At 43.5% G+C, this 17,381-nt stretch overlaps 1 protein-coding gene across 1 annotated transcript in view; it reads left to right on the top strand.

Annotated features, from left to right (window-relative positions):
• FRAS1 (Fraser extracellular matrix complex subunit 1) overlaps window positions 1-17,381 on the top strand; it is a 653,238-nt gene that overhangs the window by 216,607 nt on the left and 419,250 nt on the right. Inside the window, exon 4 of the mRNA XM_077275534.1 lies at window positions 10,429-10,521. Coding sequence (XP_077131649.1) covers window positions 10,429-10,521 — 93 coding nt within the window. The remainder of the gene's footprint in view (window positions 1-10,428; window positions 10,522-17,381) is intronic.

The following is a 17,381-nucleotide window of genomic DNA, read 5'->3' as shown; positions in this document are numbered from 1 at the left end:
AGGCCTTCAGTCCATGGCCTCACCATGTGCCTCCAGGAATCCAGTCCATTTCAGGACATTCCAACACACAGGCCATCCAGGACCTCACACTCTGATCATTCAGGTCCATACACTCTGAACATGTGACCCAAACCCTGGTCACATTATGTACCTGTAACCAACCTCATAGGTGGGAGGTGTGTGTGGTTAGTCAGTCCCACCCATCTCTCCAACTAACCCTTAAGCCCTCATAACAAAACAAACACTTGTGGAACTATAAGTCCCAGAATGACAACATTTTGGGTTTACAGCGCAGAGGACAACCTCTGTCTCTGCGACACATACCGGCCATTCACAATGACGCCAGTCACTGTATCACGTACCCTCTACCTCTGTTCAAACTTGCGAGGTTGAACACATGACATAAACCAGGGGCCCCGACAGTGGGCATTCATGTCACTTTGCCCTACCAGTTGAAAAAACCATCTCAGTCAGTTTTGAGCGTCACTCATCACCATACCCTTGTTAGGGACACCACCCCACTCTGGGTTACACCCAGTGGACTCACTCACGGTACTCTCAGGCCCCAGTTCGCACAGTACACTGATATCTCTCTAGGCTTGCACTGGTCCTTTAAGAGTTTGTATGACCTGGACCACCAATGTCCTTTTATGACACCTCACCAGCTCATGCTGGCACTGCCGCAACTCCTGCTGCCACAGAACCTTTTACTACAACTGCATCTCCACACCGCAGACTTTGTGGACCCGCCAATCCACAGCAAATCTTTGTAACCCCGCCGAGATACACCCAGACGCTTGTAATCTTCGTAGACACGCCGATCTACCACAAGCTGTCTTGAAAAAATCTTTGTGACCCCGCCGAGCCACAGCAATAACCTCCACACATGCCTCCTGGACCGTTGCCCGCATTCTCCACCATATGTGAGATTGCGCTCCCTGAGTGTGTCGGGGGACACCCGCTTGGCAACGGGATTAAAGCACACAGGCGCGGTTTCTCACAAAAACAGTCTATACCGGTTTATTTAGACTCATAAACCGTGTCACAAACAGTTCAATATATACATCAACGGGACATAATAACCACCGTCAGTCTGTTCCAATGGCAGATACTTCTCTGCCCGTAACCCCTTTCATCTGGAGTTGCCTTACAGGAGCTCCTGCTCCACACACTGACTCCTGTCAGTCCTGGTTCCCAGGGAAGCTGCCTAACAGGGATCACCATCCTTGTGATTGGGACACTTTAGATAGTCCAGACCCGCAGAAGGAATGTTAGCTTCCCCAACGCAGTGCCGTCAGACTCTGCACATACGGCCTCTCAATGTGCTATTCAGGAAGACCAGTCCCAGGAACTTCCAACACACAGGCCTTCATTCCATGGCCTTTCCATGTGCTTCCAGGAATCCAGTCCACTCAAGGACATTCCAACACACAGGCCATCCAGGACCTCACACTGTGACCATTCAGGTCCATACACTCTGAACATGTGACCCAAACTCTGGTCACATTATGTACCTGTAACCAGCCCCATAGGTGGGAGGTGTGTGTGGTTAGTCAGTCCCACCCATCTCCACCCCAAGTCCCAGAACCACAACATTTCGAGCTTACAGCGCAGAGGACAACCTCTGTCTCTGCGACACATACCGGCCATTCACAATGATGCCAGTCACTGTATCACACTGCCAAGAGAGCAGGTAATTGGTAATGCGTGCGGAAAAAAACGCATCAAAAACACAACGTGTGAACATAGCCTTAGAATGTATTGTTCAGCAAGGTCCTTAAACGGAACCTGTCATGTCCTTTTTAGCTCATAAACTGTCCCCAGTGCGTTGTTAGTGATGCAATGTGCATCACTAACACATTTTTTTTCATGAAAAATGGCGCTGTAATTATGTGCAAAAAATCACTTTATATACAGGTGCTTCTCGCAAGATTAGAATCTCGGAGATTTAGTTTTCATCGCGGCAGCTGAATGATTTACAGCTACTAGCCAGCTTGATTACATGTGGGGATTCCCTAGCTACCAGGCAACCCCCACATGTACTTAGGCTGGCTACTAGCTGTAAATCATTCAGCTGCCGTGATGAAAACTAAATCTCCGAGCAGTCATAAATACTCGGAGGTCACCCGAGCGCGCTCATCACTAGTAATGACTCTATATAATATATGAGTTCCACTTTTTGTATTGAAGAACTGAAATAAATTAACTTTTTGATATTCTAATCTTGCGAGAAGCACCTGTATATAAATTGATTTTTGCACATGATTACAGCGCCATTTTTTATGAAAAAAAATGTTAGTGTTTTCCCGAGCAACAAGTACAGGTCCTTCTCAAAAAATTAGCATGTAGTGTTAAATTTCATTATTTACCATAATGTAATGATTACAATTAAACTTTCATATATTATAGATTCATTATCCACCAACTGAAATTTGTCAGGTCTTTTATTGTTTTAATACTGATGATTTTGGCATACAACTCCTGATAACCCAAAAAACCTGTCTCAATAAATTAGCATATTTAACCCGTCCAATCAAATAAAAGTGTTTTTTAATAACAAACCAAAAAACAATCAAATAATAATGTTCAGTTATGCACTCAATACTTGGTCGGGAATCCTTTGGCAGAAATGACTGCTTCAATGCGGCGTGGCATGGAGGCAATCAGCCTGTGACACTGCTGAGATGTTATGGAGGCCCAGGATGCTTCAATAGCGGCCTTAAGCTCATCCAGAGTGTTGGGTCTGGCGTCTCTCAACTTTCTCTTCACAATATCCCACAGATTCTCTATGGGGTTCAGGTCAGGAGAGCTGGCAGGCCAATTGAGCACAGTAATACCATGGTCAGTAAACCATTTACCAGTGGTTTTGGCACTGTGAGCAGGTGCCAGTTCGTGCTGAAAAATGAAATCTTCATCTCCATAAAGCATTTCAGCCGATGGAAGCATGAAGTGCTCCAAAATCTCCAGATAGCTAGCTGCATTGACCCTGCCCTTGATGAAACACAGTGGACCAACACCAGCAGCTGACATGGCACCCCACACCATCACTGACTGTGGGTACTTGACACTGGACTTCAGGCATTTTGGCATTTCCTTCTCCCCAGTCTTCCTCCAGACTCTGGCACCTTGATTTCCGAATGACATGCAAAATTTGCTTTCATCAGAAAAAAGTACTTGGGACCACTTAGCAACAGTCCAGTGCTGCTTCTCTGTAGCCCAGGTCAGGCGCTTCTGCCGCTGTTTATGGTTCAAAAGTGGCTTTACCTGGGGAATGCGGCACCTGTAGCCCATTTCCTGCACACGCCTGTGCACGGTGGCTCTGGATGTTTCCACACCAGACTCAGTCCACTGCTTCCTCAGGTTCCCCAAGGTCTGGAATCGGTCCTTCTCCACAATCTTCCTCAGGGTCCGGTCACCTCTTCTCGTTGTACAGCGTTTTCTGCCACATTGTTTCCTTCCAACAGACTTACCATTGAGGTGCCTTGATACAGCACTCTGGGAACAGCCTATTTGTTGAGAAATTTCTTTTTGGGTCTTACCCTCTTGCTTGAGGGTGTCAATGATGGCCTTCTTGACATCTGTCAGGTCGCTAGTCTTACCCATGATGGGGGTTTTGAGTAATGAACCAGGCAGGGAGTTTTTAAAAGCCTCAGGTATCTTTTGCATGTGTTTAGAGTTAATTAGTTGATTCAGAAGATTAGGGTAATAGGTCGTTTAGAGGACCTTTTCTTGATATGCTAATTTATTGAGACAGGTTTTTTGGGTTATCAGGAGTTGTATGCCAAAATCATCAGTATTAAAACAATAAAAGACCTGACAAATTTCAGTTGGTGGATAATGAATCTATAATATATGAAAGTTTAATTGTAATCATTACATTATGGTAAATAATGAAATTTAACACTATATGCTAATTTTTTGAGAAGGACCTGTACACTCGCTCATCACTAGTCATTACAAACAGAGTGATCTATTTCAAGTGTTTATTTCTGTTAATGTTGATGATTATGGCTTACAGCCAATGAAAACCAAAAGTCATTATCTCAGTAAATTAGAATGCTTTATAACACCAGCTTGAAAAAATTATTTTAAAATCCGAAATGTTGGCCTACTGAAATGTATATTCAGTAAATGCATTCAATACTTGGTCGGGGCTCCTTTGGCATCAATTACTGCATCAATGCAGCATGGCATGGAGGTTATCAGTCTGTGGTACTGTTAAGGTGTTATGGAAGCCCAGGTTGCTTTGATAGCAGCCTTCAGTACATCTGCATGTGGGGTCTGGTGTCTCTCATCTTCCTCTTTACAATACCCCATAGATTATCTATGGGGTTAAGGTCAGACGAGTTTGCTGGCCAATCAAGCACAGTGATACTGTTGTTTTTAAACCAGGTATTTACTGTTGTTTTTAAACCAGGTATTGGTACTTTTGGCAGTGTGAACAGGTGCCAAGTCCTCCTGGAGAATGAAATTTCCATCTCCAAAAAGCTTGTCTGCAGAGGGAAGCTGCATGCTGGTATAAGTACATCAGTGCAGAAGTCTACCAGGAAATTTTAGAGCACTTCATGCTTCTCTCTGCCGACAAGCTTTTTGGAGATGGAAATTTCATCCTCCAGCAGGACTTGGCTCCTGTCCACACTGGCAAAAGTAACAAATTAGGCCGAAAGTGTTCTGTAGCAATGCAAGGTGTTGTAAATAGCGGAAATGAGCACGCAGCAACCGTGCTTTCTGCAGCAGTGTGTCCAGGCTGGGATAGTGGAGGAAAAATTGCTGTACCACCAGATTGAGGATGTGAGCCATGCAAGGCATGTGTGTGAGGTTGCCCCACCATAGGGCTACCTCCAGATTTGCACCGTTATTATACACGGCCTTCCCTTTCTCCAGGTTCAGTGGAGACTTCCATTGCTCAAACTTGGACTGGATAGCTATCCACAACTCTTGAGCTATGTGACTGTGAACTCCAAAGCATATTAATTTAAACACTGCCTGATTGCGGTGAGCCCTGGCTGTACAGTACAGATATGAGGGGTTTCTCTCTGTACTGTTGGAACGCGTGTCTTATTTAGGGAGAGGTGCAGGGCGCAGGTGGAGACACTAGAGGTGGAGGAAGTGTTAGAGGTTTGTCCTACAAGCCTTGGGGATTCCAAGACTTGTGAATCAGCCCCTTGCCCGCCTTCCCCCACAGCCATCAGAGTCACCAAGTGCCCATTCAGCGAGATGTAACACCCTTGGCCATGTTTGCTCGTCCAGGTGTCGGTTGTGAAATGCACCCCGGCAGATTTTGTTTCAAGGAACGGGTGATGTTGTCTGCAACATGCTGGTATACTGAAGTAATAATCATAAAACACCAATGAAGTAATAGGGTCAAGAGCATATTGCAGTCACGCTCTCCCCACTAAATTATAGAAACAATAATATAGTGGAGTACTCCAAATACAATAGTTACAACCACAAACAAAAGAGTAGCGACAAGCGAGGATATGGATAAAAATGACAAAAGATTTTTATTATACAATTATATAAAAACAGATCACACAACATCCATATAAACATAATAATTTAGATAAAGGAGGACAAAGAGGTAAATAAGGGGTGAGTGAATGGTCAAAAATGTAAAAGGACTAGGGAAATAGCTGAGTGAAAAAATGCTGCAGCTATACCAAAGTAATAATATCTATAAGTCAGCAATGGATGAGCAAGTACCCATATAGAATGGCCATAGCAGAGTTCCATCACCCATTAGCAAGCTTACCCATAGTGAATCCGGACCAAGATAGGACCCCACGTGGCCCCTGAGGCGCGTTTCGCAGATTGCTTTATCAAAGGGGGTAAGGGTAGTGTCCCATCTTCCCAACTCCCTATTTATAAGGAAAATCATACAGCGCCACTGATTGCGGTGCATGCGCTTCGGGATCCCGCCGGCCGCGACATCACTTCCTCCGCCGCCATCATGTCAAATCGCGCTTGCGGTCACAAACAGCCTAGTGGCGTCAACAAACATGCGCAATGTGATATACTGACGGCTGCTGAGAAAGCAAAGTGCCAGGGAAGTCCCGGTGCGCATGCGCAACCACGGCAGCCATTATCTAGAAGGATACAGGAGGCTACCATGAAGTGAGAGGACCTCCATGAAACACACCAGTTCGAAAAAAAATAAGAGAGAGCTAGAATATAAAGATGGAAGTATATATTTAAGGACATGAATATATAGTGATTAATAAGTTTCCAAAAATGGAAGTGATATATATGGGACAAAAAGTCCAAATATTAAAGAATACAAGAAATATGGGGTGAAAAGGTGAAGAAAAGTGAAAAATAAACAGTAAAAAGGGGGAATAAATAAGTGAACATAATTATGATGCTCATATTATCAGAACTCACAATAAATATAAAAATTAGGAGACTATGTAGTGCTACAGTTTGTGTTTTCACTCAGCTTTTTCCCTAGTCCTTTTACATTTTTGACCATTCACTCACCCCTTATTTTCCTCCTTTGTCTAAATTATTATGTTTATATGGATGTTGTGTGATCTGTTTTTATATAATTGTATAATAAAAATCTTTTGTAATTTTTATCCATATCGTGGCACGTCGCTTCTCCTTTTTTTTTTTCCTTCCTTACTGGGGGAATGCGACGGCCATCATCTTTCGGAAACAGTCTGTATCCACCAGGCGGAAAGGTAGCTTTTCCGTGGCCATCACATTGGAAATGACGGAGTTCAGCCTCTTAGCTGTGTCATGTGTGAGAGGAAACATTCTTTTACTTGACACAACTGGGGGACCGAGGGCTGGCTGCTGTCCTGAGAGAGTGTGGAGTAGGGTAAATACGACAAACTGCTGGACCGTGAGTGAGTTGCAGGCGGAGATGTTATGGTGGATTGAGAAAGATGTGGTGTACTAGGTGAAAAGCAAAAACAGACATCTCCACTTCCGTAACAGCTGACAGGCTCTCACTCACCCCGACTGTAGCAGGTAAACAAGTGTAGGTTCTGCGGCCGGAGACCTGTGTGAGAACACTTTACACGGTGATGGAGGATGAAAAAACAGCAGATGTGGTTGATGGGACGGCTGGTGGTTGGTGAGGCCCACTAGTTCTCATTTTTGCACAGGGAGATTCCCAGACTAACGCAAGTTGATCGCGCATGTGCCGGTTCATGCGTGTAATAGTCAAATTATTGCAATTTTTGCCTCTACGGAGTCGTTTTGTGCAAAGTTGGCATATAACGTGAGTTAAGTCATGCTTTGCGGTCTCAAAAAAGAACCAGGCTAGGCAACCATTGCCGTCCCTGCAAACTGCAGACTTGCAACCACTGCTGGCTGCAGCCAGAGTTGTGTCTGAGGAGGCAGTGCTTGTCGTGCTTGCAACACTTTGTGTCTGTGCATCAAGCCACAACGTAATCTCATCTTCCTACTCCTCCAGATCCTCTGCAGAGCTACTCAGCTGCTTGCCTCTGGGTTCACACCAAGTGGGGTCTACAAAATCATTGTCATCCTCTCTGTTCTCCTACTTCTTGCCCTGAGAGTAACACTCCGCCTCTTCCTGCCCTGACAGCAAAGTACAGTTTACACCTTAGGTATCTGAGTCTCATCAGAATCCCCTCCACCTCCAGGGGTTAATGTTTGGTGATGAGGGTCTGGAATCTGCTTGGACCCTACTTCGTCTGGCCCCATATCCAGCATGAAAAAAACAATATTGGCCCAAACGATTTTGATTAGGAAATGGGGCCTGGTACCTGCATAACAATATTAGCCCAAACACTTTTGATTAGGAAATGTGTTCTTCTCCTGACTGCATCACAGTATTAGCCCAAACAATTTTGATAAGGAAATGAGGCCCAGTGCTTGCACCCTAATATTAGTCCAAACCATTTTGAATTTGAAATGGGGCCTGGTGCCTGATTCCCAATATTGTCTCAAACTATTTTGATTAAGAAATGTGAACTCCTCCTGACTGCAACACAGTATTAGCCCAAATGATTTTAATTAGGAAATAGAGCCTGGTGCCTGCACCCCAATATTAGCCCAAACGATTTTGATTATGAAAGGGAGCCTAGTATCTGCACAACAATGTTAGCCCAAACGATTTTGATTAGAAAATGTGAACTCCTCCTGACTGCAACTCAGTATTAGAGCAAATGATTTTGATAAGGAAATGAAGCTTGGTGCCTGCACCCAAATAATAGCCCAAATGATTTTGATTAGGGAATTGGGCCTGGAACCTACACAACATTATTAGCCCAAACAATTTTGAGTAGCAAATGTAAACACCTCCTGACTGAAACACAGTATTAGCCCATACGATTTTGATAAGGAAATGGGGCCTGGTGCTTGATCCCCAATATTATCCCATATTATTTTGATTAGGAAATGTGAACTTCCTCTGACTGCAACTCAATTTTAGCCCAAACTATTTTGATTTGGAAATGGGGCTTGGTACTTGCACAATAATATTAGCCCAAACGGTTTTGATTAAGAAATGGGGCCTTGTGCCTGCACCCCAATATTAGCCCAAATGATTTTTATTAGGTAATGTGGCTTCCTGACTGCAACACAGTATTAGCCAAAATGATTTTGATTAGGATATCTGGACTCCTACCTACATAACACTATTAGCCCAAACTAGTTAGATGCTGGAAGGTCGAATTCACGCAGGATGCTATCAAACTACATGACAACTTGCATCAAGTGCAGCCTCTCTGCAATGTTACACTGACAAAATGGTTCTGGCAAACCAGCATGTCCACTTTTAGTATGAAGATGGACATGTGACTTCAGCAGCTAATGACAGAAACCCTTGTGTCTGGACGTTGTGAATGGTTTCTGTGCTGGAATGTACACACATTAAGTTAATTTAAAAAATTACAGTCCACATCTCCTCTGACCTATACCCCCCTTCCTCATAAAACACTTTCCCCGCTCATCATACAGCACCACTATCCTAGCCAAATGTCCTAACAAAAACATTAGTGGAAATGCAATTTTGAGGATAAATGCTCGGGAATGAGCTACATTCATGCCGAATTTGAGATTGGCGAATGTTTTCCGAACATGTTCGCTTATCTCTAGTTCTCATCCCGTTCTTGTTCATCCGGTTCTGATGCCACAGCTTGTCTTTGCAGACTTTTTCGGTCTTTTGCGGCACATCCTGACACAGTGCCTTTAAATATAGCAATGCTGTTATAATGCTCCTGGATAAAAATATCTGCCCGTGCTGTGCCCTAAATAAGCCTTAGGGCATGTGCACACGTAGATGGAACCTCTGCGGATTTTTCCGCACCTGTTTTGAGAAATCTGCAGGTAAAAAGCACTGCGTTTTACCTGCAGATTTACTGCGGATTTACCGCAGATTTTAAGCGTTTTTTTGTGCGGATTCCACCTGCGGTTTTACACCTGCGGATTCCTATAATGGAGCAGGTGTAAACCAACACACCGTCCACCCATTATGAATTAAATAACTCCCGGCACACTTTTCCTGCGCTATGAATTATGACCTTAACACTATCCCCACCCTTAGTGTCCCTCCACGCTGTCCCGTTTCTATATTGTACTTTTACACTATCCATCATTCTATATACTGCCTCCCCACATGCTGTACCCTCACACTATCCATCACTCTCATACTATGCCCTCACACTGACTTCTTCTGGAAAAGCATCTTATATCTCTTGCTCCACTGCGGAGCATTTACCTTCACCCTCATCTTCGCCATCGCTACATTTCTGAAGCAACGTCACCTGCTTGTGATAAAGTCACATCATCACACTAAGGCGACGTCAGCAGCTTGATCACGCTGCTTCACATTGCCAAAGGGACCTAATTAGTGCTTGCATCTTCATCTGGATTTGTGTTTTAAATACGTGAAAAAAACAAATAAATGCACGGAGCATCCAACCCTTATCTTTCTGCAAAGACATCCTTTTTGCTATTTCGTCTAGTGGAGGGGCGGAGGGAATAAAAAGATAAAAATTACCCTGGTGTTGCTTTTTGCAACCTGCTGCCCTACGCACTGGACCTCATGTGCCTAGTATCAAGTAAAAATCTGCATATAAACTCTGCACTATTGACTTTATGCTCCTAATGTGAGATCAAAACTCTATAGTAGATGGTTATGTGGATACTCCAAGGCATAAGTGCCCAGGTGCAATTTTATTTACCATATGTGACCGAGCCAATGGTCCTTTAGTGCTTTCAGATGGGTAAAGTTAAAAAAAAAATAAAAATCTTCAAAATTTACTCATTTACACATATTGTATTGTGTCTGAACAGTTTGTTCTGTATTCTTTGTACTCTATATCATTACTATCTTGGAAGGTTTACAGTTCAATAATGCATGTTATCCGTGCCTTTCTGCAGAAATAATTCAAGATTGAAGCAAAATTATATATGTTTTTTTACTACTCCAAATAACATAAATTATTTATTATTTAGGGAGAAATTTTTCGAATAGATCCCAATAAGTGCTGCCCTGAATGTTCTTCAAGATCAGAAAGCTTTTGCCGACATGAAGGGAAAGAGCATGCTGTAAGTATTCTTTTATCATTTTTTCTCATCCAGAGGAGATATTTTTATATTTGATACTTTCATGCGCTGAATATTTTTATATACTTCTCTCTGATCCTAGTAGTAGATATATCTTTATTTCTTCTTTGGCTTTATTGGGTGCCCTGATGATAATTTCCGTTGTGCATTGTTTTGCAGCATTGCAGTATGTAGAACTGTACTTTTGAACCTACTTAAAAAGTAGGAATCTAGTTCCTTTCCTAACATAGCAGAAGTTCCACATTTATCCATTGAATTGTTCTGATAACAATGTTAACGAATTATATAAATCTCAAACTCCCCATTCCTCAAATGCGATGATCACCATTCATAGAGTGGCAATGTAGACTTTGATATAAGGCCTTAGTTGGTTGAATATTTTGAAAAATATCCACTACATCCACTACTATTCAAGTCTGATTAGTGCACAAAACAATTACCGTTCCGAACATGTGGACACTATTCATATGACATCTGTTTTTCAGATTTGTTGTAAAAATGACACAGGAATTTGAATTGGCTTTTTTGGCTATGCATATTAAAAATGAACATACAGATTACATACAGAAGTGATTTTAGCACATACAAATTGTCATACAGTTACAAAAATAGAATTTTATTTAAGGGTGCAAAACAGTAAAAAAAAAATTATTTGCTCGTCTGAACTCAGTCTTGGACTTTATTTCATGAAATATATCAGTGTTCAATGACAGAATTGATCCTATAGAAAAAAATATTAACAGAAAAGAGTGTATAGAATGAAATTGTGTGAAAAAGAGACAATTTGATCAAGTTTTGTGACATTTTAATAGATATGTCACACATGTTTTTTGTTACTCTTAGATCTGTGCCAATACTGTTTTTAAGGCCGGCGTCACACTACCTTAGAATACGGTAGAGTGCTATGCGAGAAAACATCGAAAAGCACTCGGACCAGTGTTATTCTATGGAGCAGCTCACATCATTGTTTATTGATGCTGATACAGTTGAATGTGGCACACGCTGGGGGGCAGCAGGTGACAGGAGCCGCTGCAAAAGAGAAATTAATAATCACTGCTCCCCACGCCCATGGGCGTGGGGAGCAGTGAATATTAATTTCTCTTTTGTAGTGGGCACAGGCTTTTGTCGCAGCATCCGGCTCCCGCCTCCTGTCACCCACTGCTCCACCGCTGGCGCGGGTGGGTCCCCCCGACTAACGGGCCACGTAGGAGCTGCGAAGTGTGCCGCTATTAGCGACATGTCATTGGCTGGGGCCCCTGTTGCAGCGGGGGCCCTAGGCAGCTGCCGACCTTGTATGCCAACAGATGTCAGTTCCTGGGCCCACCGGAGAATCCTCTGGTTCTCCAGTGGACCAGCTGACCCTGGCTAGTTCGCCAGCCCAGGGCCTTACATCCCACCTCCCCTTCCTTTCTTCCTCCTTTTCTTCCTTTTGTGTCCTGTGTTTTGTGTTTTAGATTTAAAGCTGCTTGTACTCTATTGACCACAAAACCACAAAATGAGTTTTGGCTACTACAGGTTAGACATTCTTACATTTGATCCTTATATTATTACTGGATATGAAGAGTTTCAACTGCCTATTGGTAGCCATTGTTTCAGTGCTTGTTAAATATGCTTATTTCTCATATTTATTTAATGAGGACTCTTTACCAGATGCGATACTCTTTAAGAAAAATGTCATGATATTTTCATAAAAATTGTAGTGATTTATTGGATTGTCCACAAAAAAAAACCACTTTGCAGCAAAACATAAAATAGGTAAAGTAATTACAAAGAGATTGTCCATTTGTCCATATCAACATTTGTTCTCCATCTTTCCTGAAATTCTGAATGGTATATGGCATCTGTCCCTGTCATGGAGTATGGTAGAAGTCTTCATAAGCACAGCTGCCAGCTGTTCATTCAGTCTGTCTGGAGTCTGTAGAGAGTGAAGGTGACAGCAGGAGGAGGCCCAAAGTGACAGGCCCCAAGTGACAGCCCTCACGTGATTATATATGTCCCATAGAGCACGTGTTCTCTCTATATGGTGTAAACTTTTACTCTGAGCTAAATATACAGAAATAGTGTTACGCCGTTCTGTCTGTATATGGTTTTCGGCGTGACAATGCATATGTTTGCTTTAACCCTTTGTTCCTTTCCCCCTAATTTGAGCTGGGATACTGTTGACTGTTACCTGGATGGAGCCTTCTCAGTTCCCTGCTCTGCTGCGCAGCCGTACATGGGTGGTTAGGTCTTTGCCCTGCTGCATGACCATCCGCATGTGTGGTCCCTGGTTGCCGCTGTGGAAGCTGTCTGCAGGTTGCGAGGTCATTTGCAGCTGGTGCATGACTTTCCACGTGTGTCAGTGTGTGCAGTCACAGCCTGGTGCCCTGAGCCTCAGTTCCTGCACTGATTGTGCTGTAATGGTTTCTGTTTGTGCTTAGGGCATGCGCGGCCACACGTTCCCTGCTTTTATCAGGGTTAGGGTGTGTACTTGAGGTGCTGTCCCCAGCCAGTTACTGAGGGGCAGCTCCTATATAAAGTTCCCTTGCCCTATGGGCAGGGCCTGAACTACTCACAAAGCTCCTGAACTTTGCTATGTGTGTTTGTGTTCCTGCACCTCTCTGGTCTATGTTTTGGTTCCAAAGTCCTTGCCTTGATTCCTGTTTTGTCCTGTTCTGGCGCCTGTCCTGGAGGCGGTATATCCAGTCCCGAATCCTTGATCCTGTACCTGTCCTATACTTGAACCTGTCTGAACTGTGTCTGCTGTGTTATGTTCCTGGAATCCCTCTGCATCTGGAGCCCCACACCCAGTCACTTTGAGTCTCTTTTAACCGGTGTTTCTGCTGAGCATCGACAACTCTGTGCTCTGGATACCATGCGGTGTTAGCTCCTGGCAGGCCCAGCAATCCTGCGGTTCTAGCACCATCCCGCTTGAGTTCCTTCCTAGGTCCGATGCCTGGAGCCTAACGACCGCAGTCTGGAACCTGATGTCCGCTGTCTGGAGCTTGGAGCCTGATGACTGTGGTGGTGCCTGTAGGTCGTGTCGGATGTCTGGAACCGAACGACTCCTGTCTGATGTCTGCTGGTGACTCTGGGTCCAGATGTCCTGATGTCCTGTCTGTACCCTGATGTCCTGCCTGCATCCTGATGACCTTTGTGTACCCTGATGTCCTTCCTGTGTTCAGATGTCCTGTCTGTACCCTGATGTCTTGCCTGCGTCCTGATGACCTCGTGTACCCTGATGTTCTGCCTGTGTCCTGATGTTCCTCCTGTGTGTGCCTCGGTGATCCGTTGGTGCCTTGGGGTCCACTGGGTGGTACCCTTCTGGGAGGTGTAGAATCGGAAGCCTGACATCATTATGTTTTGTTTATGTACTGTGTGACTTTACTTTAGTAAACTTTACTTTCTCTATACCTGAAGTTGTGCGGTGTAATCAAGTCCTACGTGTCTTTCCTTGTCCACATGCTCAGCTGCCACAGAACCCCGGTCTCTGCCCTCCCCTAGTTTCGGGTAGGCCCGGGTCCCCCTCTGCGGTATAAAGGGTCCGTATTGCATCCCTGGGGGATGAGCACCCCATGCCTTTTGAGGTCGGACGGCTTGGGGGGCGTCTATGGGCTGGGCCGCATCAGCGGCTGCAGCTGATCGTGACAAATAGCTTTTGTAATGTCAGCTAGAGGCAATGTGCTCAGTACAGAATTCAGTAATTAATAATTAATATTTAACAGTGCTCTACCGCAAGTACAGCCATGGTTGAAAGTGTAGGCACCCTTGAATTTGTTCCAGAAAATGAAATATTTTCCCTAGAAAATTATTACACACCAAAAAATGAGAGAGAGAAAAAAAGACAAATTGGACAGCATTTCACGCAAACCCCCCAAAATGAGCTGGACAAAATTTTTGACACCCTCTCTGGAGCTGGACTTGTACCCTTGAGATTGTTGCTATTGTTCAACAATTTTTGTTCTCAAGTCCTCAGACAGTTCTCTTCCTTTTCTCTTCTCTGTGCTTAGTGTGTCATACACAGACACACAATGCAAATATTGAGTAAACTTCTCCCCTTTTTATCTGGTTTCAGGTGTGATTTTCATATTGCCCAAATATGTTAGGGTACTGTCACACTCTGCAACTTTCCAACGATCACGACCAGCGATACGACCTGGCCGTGATCGTTGGAAAGTCATTGTGTGGTCGCTGGGGAGCTGTCACACAGACAGCTCTCCAGCGACCAACGATGCCGAAGGCCCCGGGTAACCAGGGTAAACATCGGGTTACTAAGCGCAGGGCCGTGCTTAGTAACCCGATGTTTACCCTGGTTACCATCGTAAAAGTAAAAAACAAACAAACAGTACATACTCACATTCCGGTGTCCGTCAGGTCCCTTGCCGTCTGCTTCCCGGACTGACTGAGTGCCGCCGTAAAGTGAAAGCACAGCACAGCACAGCGGTGACGTCACCGCTGTGCTCTGCTCTTACTTTACCGCCGGCAGTCAGTCAGAGCGGGAAGCAGACGGCAAGGGACCTGACGGACACCGGAATGTGAGTATGTACTGTTTTTTTTTTTTTTTACTTTTACGATGGTAACCAGGGTAAACATCGGGTTACTAAGCGTGGCCCTGTGCTTAGTAACCTGATGTTTACCCTGGTTACAAGCGAACGCATCGTTGGATCGGTGTCACACACACCGATCCAACGATGACAGCGGGAGATCCAGCGACGAAAGAAAGTTCCAAACGATCTGCTACGACGTACGATTCTCAGCAGGGTCCCTGATCGCTGCTGCGTGTCAGACACAGCGATATCGTATGGATATCGCTGGAACGTCACGGATCGTACCGTCGTAGCGACAAAAGTGCCACTGTGAGACAGTACCCTTACTTGCCACAGGTGAGTTTTTAACGAGCATCACATGCTTGAAACAAAATTGTTTACCCAAAATTTTGAAAAAGTGTCTACAATTTAGTATTGCCCATTTTGGGGGTTTGTGTGAAATTATGTCCAATTTGCCTTTTTTCTCTTTTTTTGTGTTGTTCCAATGCACACAAAGGTTTTAAACATGCAGGGGCGTAACTACAACAGGTGCAGGGGTTGCAATCGCACCAGGGCCCTGGAGCCTAGGGGGCCCTAAAAGTCCCTTTGGCCTAAAGAAAAAGAATATTGCTATTAAAGATTTTAAATAGTTGGGGTCGCCTTTGGAGCTTTCGCATTGGGGCCCATGAGTTTCAAGTTAGGCCACTGTAAACATGTGTAATTGCAATAATTTTTGGGGAGAAATACTTCATTTTCTTGAAAAAAATTTGTGGGTCCCAACACTTTCGGCCATCACTCTATGTACTTTTGTTGAAGACATTTGCATTCTTCTTTTTTTGTAATAAATCTCAATAATAATTACAATTTTAAATATATATATATATATATATATATATATATATATATATATATATATATATATATATATATATATATATATATATATATATATATATATATATATTTATTTATTTTTTTTCAATAGAAATGTTTGCAGATATATCGGTCTACGGTGGGTTTTCAAATCATCAAAATGTGCTTTGGATCAGCCGTGAATTTCACCAACAGCAATCCATTTTATAATGCCCTCATTTAAAGGCACATCCAAAATAGTATTTTTTTTTTGTGATAACATCTGGTCTTAATGGATGTATATTAATAGATTCCATTCATTATTTGGAGACAAACCTCTGCTAAAGTGTATTAGTCTACAATGACCAAAACGTGGACGTGTTGTAGCACATGCTGATTTTGCATGGTCATAAATGACTTTGGTATGCCGAGCCGTTTATTCAGCAACTGAAAACTTTATGCTGCTTTGTTGGTTACAAGAGTGATGAGATGCATGTGAGAAGTCAAGTGTTTCCTCGGCCTTATAATCACTGAAGCATGCCAGTGTTGGACGCCGCTGAGCCAAATCTCCATGAAAGATTCCTGATTGTTATTACCTGTGTATTATGTGACGAGTCGATAATATGTAATTTGTGCATACAATTCGTTGCATGCTGTTTTTCTATTTTGATTCATGTTACCTATTGAATAGACCGACATCTGTTAGCAATTTGTTATTTGCTCAGGATGAATGATTGTGAGATGCATGAATCAGTTGTAATAGCAGGACTTGTGAATTATACATTAGCGCCTCAGGCAGGTGAGGAGCACAGACAGGATGAGACAGTGCGGCTTGCTGGCGTAGGTAGTGAGCCAGGAAACATTAGTAGAGACATGCTTCCTCACCCAGGCTCCTGTGATTGTCACTGTCAGTGGACCTTACTGATGTATTCGCTAACAGAGCAATGTTTTGCCTGCTCTTCTGTACGTGATGCCTGGGGAAAGCAAAAAAACCCGTAGCACAGTTCACACAATAGCATCATCTTTGTTTTAAGTTTTTTTATATTGCATATTCTGAATCTTTAGCTTTCCTAAAAAACTTATCCAGGGGAGTAGGGATATGTGTCTGACTGGTGTCAGTCTGACTGCTTACCTATCCTCTACACCTCACCAAAGGAGCATTGGTCTAGCATGTGCCTATTCATTCAAAGTCCATGGCACTGCCGAGGAAAGCTGAGTACAGTACTCCACTATCTCCAGCAGACCCATCAACTTTGAATTGGGAGGTAGTTCACTCGATCAACAACCGCTTTATTCAAACTGGGGGCTAGGGACTCTTTCCTTGTCACCATTGGTTGGACCCTCACTGACCAGACAAATATTTTCTATCCTTTTGACTATGGTAAAACCTTTTAGGATGTATAAGCTGGTTAGAAAACAATTGAACTTCCTAAATAGACATTTAAAGAAGCACTCCCATCAAAATTGTTATCCTCTTAATATATA

Source organism: Ranitomeya variabilis, chromosome 1, assembly GCF_051348905.1.
Source record: "Ranitomeya variabilis isolate aRanVar5 chromosome 1, aRanVar5.hap1, whole genome shotgun sequence".
NCBI classification, from domain to species: Eukaryota; Metazoa; Chordata; class Amphibia; order Anura; family Dendrobatidae; genus Ranitomeya; species Ranitomeya variabilis.
Note: the sequence above shows the minus strand (reverse complement) of the source record. Positions and strands in the feature narration are given on the sequence as shown.